The sequence below is a fragment of the Scophthalmus maximus genome, chromosome 14 (assembly GCF_022379125.1).
Source record: "Scophthalmus maximus strain ysfricsl-2021 chromosome 14, ASM2237912v1, whole genome shotgun sequence".
NCBI lineage: Eukaryota > Metazoa > Chordata > Actinopteri > Pleuronectiformes > Scophthalmidae > Scophthalmus > Scophthalmus maximus.
The window spans coordinates 359018-374228 of record NC_061528.1 but is presented as its reverse complement, the minus strand read 5'-3'; the positions used below and the strand labels follow the sequence as shown (position 1 = coordinate 374228).

General features: G+C 46.0%; 1 protein-coding gene across 12 annotated transcripts in view; it reads left to right on the top strand.

The window, feature by feature from the left end:
• The window catches only part of ttn.1 (titin, tandem duplicate 1), a 161136-nt gene that overhangs the window by 132213 nt on the left and 13712 nt on the right, over positions 1-15211 (top strand). For all 12 annotated transcript variants that reach the window (XM_047337053.1, XM_047337052.1, XM_047337051.1 and 9 more), the window contains 25 exons: positions 51-347; positions 532-1119; positions 1300-1602; positions 1703-1999; positions 2096-2383; positions 2555-2860; positions 3077-3379; positions 3476-3781; positions 3900-5663; positions 5829-6122; positions 6319-6603; positions 7130-7429; positions 7524-9590; positions 9702-10004; positions 10100-10405; positions 10558-10848; positions 10962-11261; positions 11518-11823; positions 11956-12258; positions 12475-12756; positions 12881-13474; positions 13629-13916; positions 14039-14338; positions 14435-14737; positions 14875-15177. In XM_047337053.1, the coding sequence (XP_047193009.1) occupies positions 51-347; positions 532-1119; positions 1300-1602; positions 1703-1999; positions 2096-2383; positions 2555-2860; positions 3077-3379; positions 3476-3781; positions 3900-5663; positions 5829-6122; positions 6319-6603; positions 7130-7429; positions 7524-9590; positions 9702-10004; positions 10100-10405; positions 10558-10848; positions 10962-11261; positions 11518-11823; positions 11956-12258; positions 12475-12756; positions 12881-13474; positions 13629-13916; positions 14039-14338; positions 14435-14737; positions 14875-15177 (11277 nt within the window). The remainder of the gene's footprint in view (positions 1-50; positions 348-531; positions 1120-1299; positions 1603-1702; positions 2000-2095; positions 2384-2554; positions 2861-3076; positions 3380-3475; positions 3782-3899; positions 5664-5828; positions 6123-6318; positions 6604-7129; positions 7430-7523; positions 9591-9701; positions 10005-10099; positions 10406-10557; positions 10849-10961; positions 11262-11517; positions 11824-11955; positions 12259-12474; positions 12757-12880; positions 13475-13628; positions 13917-14038; positions 14339-14434; positions 14738-14874; positions 15178-15211) is intronic.

Here is a 15211-nt window from a genome sequence, read left to right as displayed (position 1 = left end):
TATCATTTATACAAAATGTGCTTCATTAAACTTATTACTGTCCATTACAGAGGCACCAAGTACACCCATGAAACTTGGAGTTGCAAATGTTACCAAGGACAGCATTACAATTGCCTGGTCAAGACCAGAATACGATGGTGGTAGCAGAGTTACTGGTTACCTAATTGATGCTCTGGAGAAGGGACAGACAAAGTGGGTGAAGTGTGCCACTGTGAGGACCATGACTCATACCATCAAGAACCTAAGGGAGGGTGCTGAGTACTTCTTCAGAGTTCGTGCTGAGAACCACGCTGGACTCAGTGAACCCAAGGAGATGATTGTACCGGCTATTGTCAAGGAAATACAAGGTATTTCTTTGAGTCTTAATACTACATTTTGGAATTAGTTATGTTATTCATTTTATAATTTCGTTATCATCCCTAGAAAACAGGATACCATCCAAAAAAATATATTATTTATTTCTGCAAATGGATTTTCTTAACAAAGGAAAGTCAAAGTACTTATCATACTCCTGTCTTACTTTTTCAACAGAGGCGCCAGAGTTTGACCTGACAAACTACCCGAAGAATACAGTTTATGTTAGGGCAGGATCTGACCTGACCTTTGAGATTCCTCTCACTGGCAGGCCCATGCCTAAAGTGACTATGTCCAAGAACAATGTTGTCATCAAAGGATCCAAAAGGCTGCTGACAGAAGTAACACCAGACAGTTTAATCATCACCCTTACTGAAAGCATTTCAAGTGACGCTGGCAAATATGAAGTCACTGCCTCAAATGCGGGAGGAACCACGAAGATCTTCATAATCTTCATTGTTTTGGACAGACCTGGACCACCCGGTGGTCCAGTTGAGACAGGAGAGGTTGGCGAGACGACAGTATGTCTTAAATGGGCTCCTCCAGATTATGATGGTGGCAGTCCTGTTACTAACTACATTGTTCTGAAACGTGAAACCAGCACTCCTACTTGGGCAGAGGTGTCAACTAACATTGCCAGAAGCTCAATCAAGGTGACTAAGCTGACCAAGGGAGAAGAGTATCAGTTCAGAATAAAGGCTGAAAATCGCTACGGTGTCAGCGACTACATTGACAGCAAATCAGTCATGATAAAGCTTCCATACAGTAAGTCAGAGCGCTTTGATAATGTACACATTCTGCGTAAACGTACTTTTTGCTTACTCAGAATTGACAAAGTATATGGAAAGTAATCATACTACTCCCATGTCTTAATACAGCATCTGTTTTTTATGAATTGTCTAAAAATCTGTCTGAAAACACCTAAATGAATACTGTCCATTGCAGCCATCCCTGGACCTCCATCAACACCTTGGGTCAGCTTTGTATCTCGAGAGAGCCTGACTGTCTGCTGGAATGAGCCAGTTAATGATGGTGGAAACTCTGTGATGGGATATCATCTCCAAATGAAAGAGAGGAGCAGCATCCTGTGGCAGAAGGTCAATAAGACAGGAATCCCTGGAAACCAATGGCGTGTTACAAACATCTGCCCTAGTCTCATCTACGAGTTCAAGGTGGCAGCTGAAAATGCGGCAGGTATTGGAAAGCTGAGCAAGACCTCTGAGGAGGTGCTTGCTATTGATGCCTGTGGTAAGTGTTTTTAATTTGGATCCACAGCCTTAAATAGTAAGAGCTTGCCCCAAGTAAATGACTTACTGTAGTCTCATTACAATTCACTTTAATGTTACAGAGCCCCCGGCAAACGTCCGTATAACAGAAGTAACCAAGAACTCAGTTTGCCTGACCTGGATGAGGCCTCCATACGATGGTGGCAGCAAGATTACTGGCTACAGTGTAGAGAGAAGGGAAGCTCCCAATGGAAGATGGGTGAAGGCCAACTTTACCAACATCATTGAGATGGGCTTTACTGTATCTGGACTCAACCAGGATGAGTCTTATGAGTTCAGAGTTTACGCCAAGAATGCTGTTGGTTCTGTCAGCAACCCATCTCTCATTGCCGGCCCAGTCACTTGTGTGGATGCATGTGGTGAGTTTTAATATAATTCTGTGGTTACATTTCTTGTCAACTTTAATTGAATGTATTTCATAAATTACCTATATAATAATATCTTATGTCTCGCAGGTGCCCCAGCCATTGACCTTCCTCCAGAGTATCTGGATGTGTGTCAGTACAAGGCTGGAGCGTCGGTTAAGCTCCGAGTTGGAATCATTGCCAAGCCTCAGCCAACCATTGAGTGGCTCAAGGATGGAAAAGAGCTGGTAGCAACTTCTACTCTGTCTGTCGAAAGTACAACAGACTCTTCTGCAGTTCTGATCAAGGATGCAACTCGCCTTGACACAGGTTCATATGAGGTCAAGATCAAGAATGTTCTCGGATCAGCATCTGCAACCATCAGGATTGAAATCTTGGGTATTTAGAAATGCTTTGCCTCATACTTTGACATTTACACAATTCTGAAGTCCTGGGCACACCAGTAGCTCACTTGGTTAAGCAATTAACATCAATGTTGAGTCCTGGAACTTTCCATCATCTTTTCTGTATATAATGTTCATATCAACCTTTTTTTTTTACCTTCCTTAGACAAACCTGGACCCCCAGCTGGCATCATTAACTTCAACTCCATCACAGCAGACAAGATCCTCTTCAGCTGGGAACCTGTGCCCGAGTCTGACCAGGGAGGTGCCAATGTGACCCACTACATTGTTGAGAGGCGCGAAACCAGCCGAGTGGTATGGTCGACAGTTTCAGACCAGCACGAGCAGACATACGTCTCAGTCAACAAACTGTTGCGTGGAAACGAATATGTGTTCCGTGTCATGGGAGTTAATAAGTTTGGAGTTGGAGAGCCACTGGAGTCAGAGCCCGTCATCGCTAAGAATGCCTTTGGTAAGTTTTGGAGGTGTAAAGTTCTGAATATGATGGTAAAAGTGTCATATGGTGTGACATTAGGTTGAGCTGTTTTATGGTTAGTGAAATAAATTAAAATAATTTATAACAACTTTTTTTTTTTCTTCTTGTTTTTTATAAACATTTTTTATCAAGATTGTTTCTCATTAGATTGACATTTATAATAATCAATGTATTTACTGTCCACTTCTTTAGTAACTCCGGGCCAGCCTCGCACTCCTGAGGTGAATATCATCACCAAGTCCACCATGGTGGTAGAATGGGACAAACCAGGTGTAGATGGAGGTAGCTACGTAACTGGCTACTACCTGGAGCGACGCGACAAGAAGAGCTTGCGCTGGATCAGAGTTTACAAAGAACCCGTCAGTGACATCAAGCAGACTATCTACCACCTGACAGAAGGAAATGAGTATCAATATCGTGTCTGTGCCATCAACAAGGCCGGAGAGGGTCCGTTCTCTGATACATCAGACTACTACAAGGCTGCTGACCCAGTTGGTAAGTTATCTAACATTCATTAAATCCTTTTCCATAAATAACCCCCAAAAAAGTTAAATGAACAGCCCCACCAAACAAACTCTTTTTATTTAACAGATCCACCATATGAGCCTTGCAAGCTGAAGGTGGTGGACTCCACTAAGACGTCCATCACCCTGGGCTGGTCCAGGCCAGAATGGGATGGAGGCAGTGAGGTCACCAGCTACATGGTGGAGAAGCTTATTGAGGGAGAGACAGAATGGGTTATGATTACCTCTAAGGGAGAGGCCAAGACAACAGAGTACACTGTTCATGACTTAAAACCAGATGTCAACTACTTCTTCAGAGTTTCTGCTGTCAACTGTGCTGGCCGTGGAGATCCTTTGGAGATGACGGAACCTGTACAGGCGAAAGATATCCTGGGTAAATTGATAAATGATATTGTAAATGTGAAGTTTGTTTTCAATACTATGTCTTGTTTTGTTATAACTCTCATTTAGCTTTCCTGTTTGACCATGAATGTTTAAAATTATTTTCACAGAGGAGGGCCAGATTGACTCAGATGTGGCCATGAGAACACACTACATTGTGAAGGCTGGAAAGGATGTGGAGCTGTCTGTTCCTGTGAAGGGCAGACCTGCTCCCAGTGCTTCATGGAGCAAGGGAGATGAATGCATTGATCGCAACCCTAAATATGAGTTCCACCACTCAGACACAACCACAGTCCTTGTTATGCGTGAGGTTACTAGGCTTGACACTGGGAAGTACACAGTCAAGATAGAGAATGGTGTGGGAGAACCCAAGATGCTGACCCTGTCAATGAAGGTCCAGGATACCCCAGCTCAGTGCAGAAACTTGGTCCTGAAGGAAGTGACCCGGGGAAAGGTGACTCTCTGCTGGGAGGCTCCTCTGCTTGATGGCGGTGCTGAGATAACAAACTACATTGTTGAGAAGAGGGATTCGTCCAAGAGATCCTTCTCTGCAGTGACAAACAAATGCACAGACACAACATACACCATAGAAGATCTCTCTGAGAAGACATCCTTCTTCTTCCGAGTGTTAGCAGAGAATGAGAACGGTGTTGGTGATACTTGTGACACACTTGAGCCTGTGAAAGCCACAGAGACTCCAGGACCAGTCAAGGAGATCTCTATGAAAGATTCGTCTAAGACATCTGTCACTCTGCAGTGGCTGAAGCCTGATTACGATGGTGGAAGCATTATCTCTGACTACATGATAGAGAAGAAGCTTCAGGGCGAGGAATGGTCATTGGGAGGAACCAGCAGACAATGTGAGTTCGAGGTCAAGAAACTTAAGGAGCATTCTGACATGTTCTTCCGAGTTGCTGCCAGGAATGAGAAGGGACAGGGTGATTTTGTTGAGATTGGACCCATCAAGGTCCTTGACTATATTATTACTCCTGAGGCAAGCCTTGCAGAGTACCCGGATGGCAGGGTCAGCGTTCGCCTAGGTCACAATGTGCACATTGAGCTGCCATACAAAGGCAAACCCAAACCTGCTCTTCTGTGGCTGAAAGACAATCTGCCGTTGAAGGAGAGCGACCAAGTACGCTTCAAGAAGACAGAAAACAAAGCCACTCTAATGATTAAAAATGTGAAGAAGGAGAATGAGGGTAAATATACTCTGACCCTTGACAATAAGGTCAACAGAAGATCCTTCCACATTCATGTCATCACACTTGGCCCTCCATCGAAGCCTGTTGGACCCATCCGACTGGATGAAGTAAGATCTGAGAGCATCATGATCTCCTGGGACGAGCCCAATGACGATGGCGGTGGAGATATTACCTGCTACACTGTGGAGAAACGTGACACTTCCCAGTCTGACTGGAAGATGGCATGCTCCAGTATAGAAGGTACTCAATTTAAGGTGCCCAACCTGATCAAGGGTGTCCAGTACCAGTTCAAAGTGTGTGCTGAGAACCGATATGGTGCCAGTGAGCCTCTGATCTCACAGATGGTAATTGCCAAACACCAGTTCAGGCCTCCAGGCCCACCAGGCAAGCCTGTTGTTTACAATGTCACCAACGATGGCATGACCATCCAGTGGGAGCAGCCCATTTATGACGGTGGTACCACAATTCAGGGCTTCCATGTGGAGAAGAGGGAAAAGAACAGCATCATGTGGCAAAAGGTGAACACTGTGCTGGTCAAAGAAACAGACTACAGGATTTTGGAACTCATTGAAGGCCTTGAATACTACTTCAGAGTCTACGCCCAGAACGATGCTGGCTTCAGCCGAATGAGTGATGAGAGCAAGCTAACCATGGCCGTCAGTCCTGTTGGTGAGTGCTGATTCAGATGATTACAGCAGTTTGCTTTCACATATCTGAACTTTATTAAGTTTATTAAAATAAAATCTGTTGTAAATACCGACTGAAATGTAGGCCTAGTTAGAATGCAACGACTAAGATGAAAATAAGTTAAAAGAAGTATTCTGTGTCTGTCAGATCCTCCTGGCCAGCCCGACTACACTGATGTGACAAGTGACTCTGTGGCACTGAAGTGGGATGCACCCAAACGTGACGGTGGTAGCAAGATTACCGGCTACAACGTTGAAAAACGCCAAGGACATGGCCGCTGGTTCAAGGCCAACTTGACCGACGTACACGAATGCCTGTACACTGTCACAGGGTTGGCAACAAATGAACGTTATGAGTTCAGAGTCATTGCCAGAAATGCCATTGGTGTTGTCAGTCCTCCGTCCAACTCTTCTGGCTTGATTGTCGTCAGAAGTGAGAACGGTGAGTGATGAGAGGACAGCAAGAGCCTGAAGGGTTGTTACATTAAACCTTGGGGCTAGTGAGTAAATAATGTAGTTGATGAAAACTGCTTTTTTGCTGTAACTGCTAATTGGCTAAAAGTGAGCCCTTCAGCTCTACTGTTGGAAAATTATATTATTAAATAATCGAAATTAATACCGTTGTTTCTTTTAAACAGCTACTCCAAATATTGAGTTTGGCCCAGAGTACTTTGAGGGTTTGACAGTCAAGGCAGCAGACAACATCAGGCTAAAGGTCACCATCACTGGACGTCCAGTTCCCAAGGTCATCTGGTACAGAGACGGTGTGGAGGTCACCAAAAAGATGATGGACATTATCAATGTACCTGGATCCAGCACCCTGTTTGTCAGGGATGCTGACCGTACACACAGCGGCCTCTACTCTGTGGAGGCTACCAACGGATCTGGAAGCAGGAAGGAGAACATCCTTGTTCAAGTCCAAGGTAATCAGTTTCTTTATAATACTTGGCGCCATTAAAATGCACAGGTAACAATTTTTTTCGAACACATCTCTTATGTTATTGGTAGGACTTTAGTAGAGATTATTGATCACGTTATTGTTCCACATATTGTATCCATATTTATGGAACATCAAAATCAGGGACTGTTTCTGATTGGACAGTTAAAATTGTGGGCTTTGCATTGTCTATTTAAAGCTTATATCGCTGATATTTTCTCTGCGACGGCGCTGTGTTGTTGTGATGCACATGGACGATAATGATGACACGTGATGTTAGTGTTCTGACTTCATCAGACGCCACAACACAATGGACTGAAACACTAGTGATATGAAACACACACATCATCATTTCTATTCTTTGAAGTTTTTATTTAAATATATTCTAATGATGAATTACATCTCTGTCAGTGTATCTGTGTTTTAATGGCACCATGCTTTTTGCACTATTTCAAACATAATAATTATTTGTACATGTCCTAACATCAATCTCATAAACATACGTGATGCAGACACACCAGGGGAGCCAGTGGGACCCGTCACTTTCAGTCACATCTCCGAGGGCAAGTGCACTCTGTCCTGGAACCCGCCAGAGAATGACGGCTGCTCTGAGATTTCACATTACATCATTGAAAAGCGTGAGACCGCCAAGATTTCTTGGGCCTTGGTGTCTGATGAATGTGAGGAGTGCACTTTCAATGCAACTAAGCTAATCAAGACTAATGAGTACCAGTTCAGGGTCTCTGCTGTTAACAAGTTTGGAGTTGGCAGACCTTTGGAATCCAACCCCATCATTGCACAGATGCAGTACAGTAAGTGGAATCATTGAAACACTTGAGAAAAGTTACATTTACAAATTATCTCTATGAAGTCAAAGCACTCATCTATCAACATTGCTTTCCCCAGCTGCTCCTGATGCTCCAGGCACTCCTGATGCCACAGAGGTGACCGGAGAGAGCATCACCCTCTCCTGGACTCCTCCAACATCTGATGGAGGAAACCCGATTCAGTACTACGTCGTGGAGAAACGGGAAAAGAAGACTGTCCGGTTCTACAAGGTGATTACCAAGAAGCCCATAGTTGAATGTGCTCACAAAGTGCTTCACCTGACAGAGGATATGGAATACGAGTTCCGTGTTATGGCCGCGAACGACGCTGGTGTTGGAGCTCCAAGCAACATCTCTTTGCCCATCAAAGCTGTGGAGCCAAAGGATATTCCTTGTGCTCCATCTGTGGTCTGTGTATCTGACTCCACCAACAGCTCCATCAGTCTGGAATGGAGCAGGCCTGCAGATGATGGAGGCATGGAAGTCCTGGGCTACATAGTTGAGATGGCGAAGGGAGAAGAAACAGAATGGAAGAGAGTAAATACAGAGCTTGTGGCAGAAACAAATTACGTGGTAACTGGTCTACAAGCTGGAGCTGAATACAAGTTCCGTATTGCAGCTGTTAATCACATGGGAAGAGGCGAGGAAAAGGAGACTCCAGAACCTGCTCAGGCTGTAGACAGGCTAACACCGCCACAGGTGGATATTGACGCCACCTTCAAGCAAAAACACATTGTCAAGGCTGGAGGTCCAGTTTATTTGGGCATCCACTTCAGAGGAAAGCCCGTACCCACTGCCACCTGGGTGAAAGAGGAAGGAGAGCTGGGTGTCATGTCAGAAATCATAACTACAGACGGCCATAGTTCTCTTGGTATCGAAAGCTGCTCTAGAAATGATACAGGCAAATACACTGTTAACCTGGAGAATGCCAGTGGCAGCAAGGCCATCACATTTACTGTGAAGGTGATGGACACTCCCGGACCTCCACAGGCTGTTGTCTTCAAAGAGGTATCCAGAGGCTCGGTCACACTTTCCTGGGAGCCTCCACTTAATGACGGTGGGGCACGTATCCATCACTATATTGTTGAGAGGCGTGAGGCTAGCCGTCGCACTTGGCAGCAGTCTGGTAGCAAGTGCACGCAGCACATCCTGAAGATCCAGGACCTGCTGGAGGGGGTGCCGTACTTCTTCAGAGTCTCAGCCGAGAACCAGAATGGTGTGGGTGAGGCATTTGAACTGACTGAGCCCGTCATTGCCACTGCAGAGCCAGCATCTCCAAAGAGAATGGATATCCTGGATACCACTGACAGTTCCGTGTCGCTGGGCTGGCTGAAACCTGAGCATGACGGCGGCAGCCGCATCCAGTGCTACGTCATTGAGGCAAAACCAAAGGGTACAGACAAATGGGTTGTGGTTGGTAACACCAAGAATCTCACCTATGCAGTTGAAAAGCTCAACAAGGGAGATGAGTACGACTTCCGTGTAAAGGCTAAGAATGAATCCGGCTACAGCAAGCCAAGGGAAACATTGGCTCCTGTGCTGGTCAAAGAGCCTCACATTGAACCTGCTGTTGACCTCAGTGAGATTACCAACCAGCTGATCACATGCAGGTCTGGTAGCACCTTCACCATCGATGTTCCCATCAGCGGTAGACCTGCTCCTAAAGCCACCTGGAAGCTGGAGGAGATGAGGCTGAAGAGCTCAGACAGAGTCTCCATCAAAGCAACTAAGGACCGAACCAGCCTCTCTGTGAAGGAGGCCATGAGAGGAGATGGTGGTAAATACTACCTGACTCTGGAGAATGTGGCAGGATCCAAGACCTTCACTATTGAAGTCAATGTCACTGCTAGACCCAGTCCACCATCTGGTCCCATTGAAATCTCATCCATTACCTCTGAGTCCTGTGTCGTTAACTGGCAACCACCGGAGGATGATGGTGGCACTGATATCACCAACTACATCGTGGAGAAGCGAGAGTCGGGTTCCACGGCCTGGCAGCTGATCAACTCCAGTGTGAAGCGCACAACTATTCATGTCAGTCACCTGACCAAGTACATGCAGTACACGTTCAGGGTCTCTGCTGAGAATAGATTTGGTGTCAGCAAGCCCACAGAGTCAGAGACCATTGTCGCCGAGCATCCTTTCGGTAAGTACTATTGCTTAGCTTTTTATCTATAAACATTTTAGACTATAAAAATATGTAAATATACCTGCCAAGGCTGTAAATTAGATGACTACTCTGTTTTGTTGATCACAGTACCTCCTGGTCCACCAACAAAGCCTTCAGTCTTCAATGTCACTGCTAACACAATGACCCTGAAATGGGAGGAACCCTACCACGATGGTGGCAGCAAGGTGACGGGCTACTGGATTGAGAAGAAGGAGAGGAACAATATTCTGTGGGTGAGGGAGAATAAGATCCCTTCATTTGAGTGTTACTCCAAGGTGGAAGGGCTAGTCGAAGGCCTGGAGTACCAGTTTAGGGTTTACGCCATGAACAGCGCTGGGCTGAGCAAAGCCAGTGAGGCCTCCAAGGGAGCAGTTGCCCAAAACCCAGTTGGTGAGTTTTGACCCACTTGAGTATCTCACTATTTACTGTCTCACTTAATACTCAAATGATGTGTCTGACCAAATAATATTTTTGCCTTCATTTAGATCCTCCAAGTAAGCCAGAAGTCACAAATGTTACAAGAACCACAGTCTCCCTCAAGTGGTCTGCTCCGCTGAATGATGGTGGCAGCCCTATCGTGGGCTACATCATCGAGCGTAAGCCGTACACTTTGACCGGTGAGGGCCGCTGGCTCAAGTGTAACTACACCAATGTGACAGAACATTTCTACACGGTCACTGCCCTCGGAGAGGGAGAGCCCTACGAGTTCAGAGTCATCGCCAAGAATGCCAACCAGGTCTTCAGTATGCCCTCACTGTCCACTGGCTCGGTGCAGTGCAAGACCGACTTTGGTAAGATTCTGTCTGAAGATCTGTGAGCATAATATAATAATGCAATATCAATATACAATAAAATACATTAATGACAATATATTAAAGCCTCAGAAAATGAGTACTACACTGTCAGGAGGTTCACAACCATGTACTTTGTAAATGCTCAACAGAGCCTCCGAAAGCCCAGCTGGACAGCAAACTCTTGTCTGAAACTGTGATGGTCAGAGCCGGTTCAGACCTGGTTCTGGACGCCGCAGTGGGAGGCAGGCCTGACCCCAAGGCTTCGTGGTCCAAGGGCAACAGGGAGCTGGAGCTGTGTGAAAAGTACCACCTGCAGTACACTGCCACAAGGGCCATGGCCATCATCAAGTTCTGTGATAGAGATGACACTGGAAAGTACACCCTCACGGTCAGGAACGTAAGTGGAACCAAGACTGCTGAGGTCAACGTCAAAGTGCTTGGTAAGAAACTTTATCTTTTTATGTAACTCAGCACATTTAGAGGTTACACTGGAAGCAACCATTTGTCCTAGGTATTGAAAGCAATGAACCATGAGCACGTGTTTTTTTTCCAGATACACCCGGAGTGTGTGAAGGCAGCATTGAAATCAGCAAAATCACTGAAGAGTCATGCACCCTGAGCTGGAAGCCTCCTGTGGAGGATGGCGGCGACAATGTCTCCCACTACATTGTGGAGAGACGTGACACCAACAGGCTCAACTGGGTCACCATGCACGCACAGTGCAAGGAGCTGACCTGCAACATCACCTGCTTGTTCAAGAACACAGAGTACCTCTTCAGAATCCGCGGAGTCAACAAGTATGGAGCAGGAGTTCACCTACAGTCAGAGCCCGTGGTCGCCAGAAACACTTTCAGTAAGTGCCTAAAAAAATGTTTGAGCCCAAAATGTCCCTGCTCCTTTATTTGTAACCCTCTGAAAACAGAGCTCCAGCGAGCGGCTGACGCATGGTGCCTCCAGAGAGTAGTATCATTAAAAAACTAAAAAAATACATCGGTCAAACTATATTTTGTTGATGTGTTTATATGTTGAAATCTTTTGGATCAATATGTTGTATATGTTTATTTTCGTGAAAATTCACTCAATTGCTCTTCTCTTGTGTCTTCCTTCAGCGGTGCCAACTCCTCCCGGTGCTCCAGAGATCCTGGTATCAGCAAAAGACTTTGCCACTATCGAGTGGCTGAAGCCAGAGAGTGATGGCGGCAGCCCGTTGATCCACTACCTGGTGGAAAGGCGTGAGAGAAAGAGTGCCCGCTGGGTGAAGGTGAACAGGGACGGAGCTCACCTGGACACCACACTGAAGGTGTGTGGTTTGACCGAAGGCAACATCTACCAGTTCAGAGTGACGGCCATCAACAAGGCTGGAGAGAGTGAACCCAGCGAGGTTTCTCTGTACGTCGTCTGCAGAGTGCCGACATGTAAGTTCAGTTTGTTCAAGTCTAAACACTTAATACAGTAAACACAGAAGCAAACTGTTGTGACAGGATTATAAGTAGATATTTTACCACATCAATAATGTATTGATTTTCATTCCTGCATTATCTCCTCAGCCACCCCAGCTCCTCCTTCTATCCCTCGTATAACTGACACCCACGCTGAAAGCATCAGCTTGGCCTGGTCCCGCCCCGTGGAGGACGGAGGAGCCGATGTGATGGGCTACATCCTGGAGATGCTTGAAGCCGGAGCAGAAGAATGGAAGAAGGCCCATGAAAAGACTCTTCGTGCCACCGAGTATGTGGTGACTGGACTTTCTGCAGGCAAGAAATACTGCTTCAGAGTGGCCGGCATCAACATTAATGGCACAGGAGACTTCAGTGAACCCTGCGCTGAGACTGAGCCTGTTGAGAGACTTGGTAAGTAAAATTTTAAGTGATTACAAATACAAGAACTGAGTTAAGCACAGGAAAAGAACTTGACAAACGAAAACTTTCACATACTGAAGAAAAATCAGCATCCACACAAGACTATTCTTCTCCTCATTGACAAAATTATATTTACAGGTCTTTGATGATGTGGTAACATTTAAATTCCTTTATAACTGATGTTACAAAACGTGTTAATTATTACAGAAACACCCGACTTTGAGCTTCACGATGACTTGAAGAAGACCATCTGCCTTCGTGCCGGTGGCTCCCTCCGCCTATTTGTCAACGTCTCTGGTCGTCCCAATCCAGTCATCACTTGGAGCAAGCCAGGTGTTGACCTTCAAAACAGAGGCTTCATTGAAGTCACTAACACTTCGACCACGCTCATCATCGACAAGGTCCACCGCTACGACGCTGGCAAATACACACTGATAGCCGAGAACTCAGCAGGGAAACAGGAAGTCAACATTCTGGTCAAGGTCTATGGTAAGTTATCTGAGATGTTACATACTACACAGAAGTAACTGTACTCAAATATTAGGTTTTGCCTTTAGACATTATGATTACAGAAATTGTATATTTTAACTACAGAACTGGTTTTTATTGTTAGATACTCCTGGACCAACTGGACCAATCAAGATCAAGGAGCTGAACAAAGACTCTGCTGTCATCTCTTGGGAAGCACCGACTGTAGATGGTGGTGCGCCTGTCAACAACTTCATCATTGAGAGGCGTGAGGCCTCCATGAGAGCCTACAAGACCGTCACCTCCAAGTGCAGCAAAACATCCTACAAGATTGATGGGCTGATGGAGGGCATGCTGTACTACTTCCGTGTCCTCCCTGAGAACATATATGGAATTGGAGAGCCCCGCGAGACTCCTGATGTCATTCTTGTTTGCGAGGTGCCTTTGCCACCACACAAGCTGGAGGTGATCGACGTCACCAAGAGCACCGTCACCCTGGGATGGGAGAAGCCTGAGCACGACGGGGGCAGTAGATTGACCGGCTATGTGATTGAGGCCTGCAAGTTTGGCACTGACAAGTGGATGAAGGTGGCCACTCTGAAGCTCACCGACTTTGAACACACTATTGAAAAGCTGAATGAGCACGAACAGTACCTGCTCAGAATCAGAGCAATTAACAGCAGAGGAGCCAGCGAGCCCAAAGAGCTTCTCACCGCTGTCACTGTACAGGAACAGAGAGGTAAAGGATACAAAACAAGTTTTAAAATTTTTTTAGACTAAAGGTTGTTTAAATAAGAATCCTGCTCTTTGAATCATCACATCTCAGCTCACAATCTGTTTCCCAACTGATGTAAACTGTAGTAACATTATTTTTGTATCTATCGTCTTTTTAGTTATGCCCATCGTGGACTTTTCCACTATTCCTCAGAAGGTTGTCAACATCCTGGCTGGCAAGACTTTGGAGCTGGACCTGCCCCTCATCGGCAGGCCTCCGCCCGTCTGCTCTTGGTACTTAAGAGACAACAAGATAAAAATCACCGACCGTGTCAAGATCAAGAGCACCGGCAAGTTCTCCAAACTCACTGTATCGGACACCACCATCGATGACACTGGTGACTACACCCTGGAGGTGAAGAATGCAGTTGGCACCATCACAGAGGTCATCAAAGTCATCATCCTCTGTAAGACACCGTCTCTCATTTGTTGCTGATGCATGTTTGTTTTCTAGATTTGATTTTATTGACATTCACCTCTTAGTCAATCAACCTTACTGTGACTAATCATCATGTTCCCATTTTACCAGCTAAACCTGATGAGCCACTGGGACCTGTCAGGTTTGATGAGGTTGATGCCACCACTGTGACCTGCAGCTGGGATCCTCCAGTCAGAAATGGTGGTGCTCCCATCAGTGGCTACGCAGTGGAGCAGCGTGATGCTCACAGACCTGGCTGGGTGCCGGTCTGTGACTCTGTCAGCCGACCAACCTTCAAGTTTGAGAAACTGATTGAGGGAGATGAGTATATCTTCCGTGCAGCTGCCGTGAATCGCTACGGCACTGGAGAGTTCCTACAGTCTGAAATTGTCACCTGCAGGAGCTTGAACAGTAAGAGTTCTATCACATATTCAACTGATATTGCTATACAGACAGAATTAGTTCAATTATGACAGGATTATGTAACATGCTTTCCCTCTGCTACAGATGTGCCTGGACCTCCTGGACGTCCAACCGTCTTCGATGTTTCTCGTGACGGCATGACAGTGGCCTGGAACCCGCCAGAGGAAGATGGTGGCCTCGAGGTTTCTGGATATATTATCGAGCGCAAAGAAGTCAGGTCTGACAGATGGGTGCCTGCTAACAAGAACCCCATCACCATGACCAGATACAGGTCGACAGAGCTAATTGAAGGCCTTGAGTATGAACACAGAATCACTGCCCTCAATGCCCGAGGACTGAGTAAACCAAGTCTGCCATCCAAACCAGCAGTGGCAACAGATCCCATCGGTAGGAAATCAGTTTGAGAGAAAGCTATGTTATTTAATTTAAACTGTGAACATCTTAAGTCTTGAAGAGCAAATACACAGTCATGTCTTATTGAAACAGCAGCCAGAAATACTGACATGCATCTTTTCCCTACTTAGATCCACCCGGTTGTCCTCAGAACCCAAGGATCACTGAAACCACCAAGTCCTCTGTGTCACTGGCTTGGAGTCCACCTGACGATGAGGGAGACGCAAGGGTGGACGGTTACCTGATTGAGATGCAGAAGGTCGGCACCATGGCCTGGATAAAGTGTAACACCACACCATCTCTGATCTGTGAATATACACTAACCAACATGCCCCAAGGAGAGGAGTTCAAATTCCATGTGATGGCCTGCAACGCCGGCGGCTCTGGAGAGCCTGCTGAAGTGCCTGGAACTGTCAGAGTGACTGAGATGCTCGGTGAGGACATAGCGGTTGACTATAGAACTAAAAA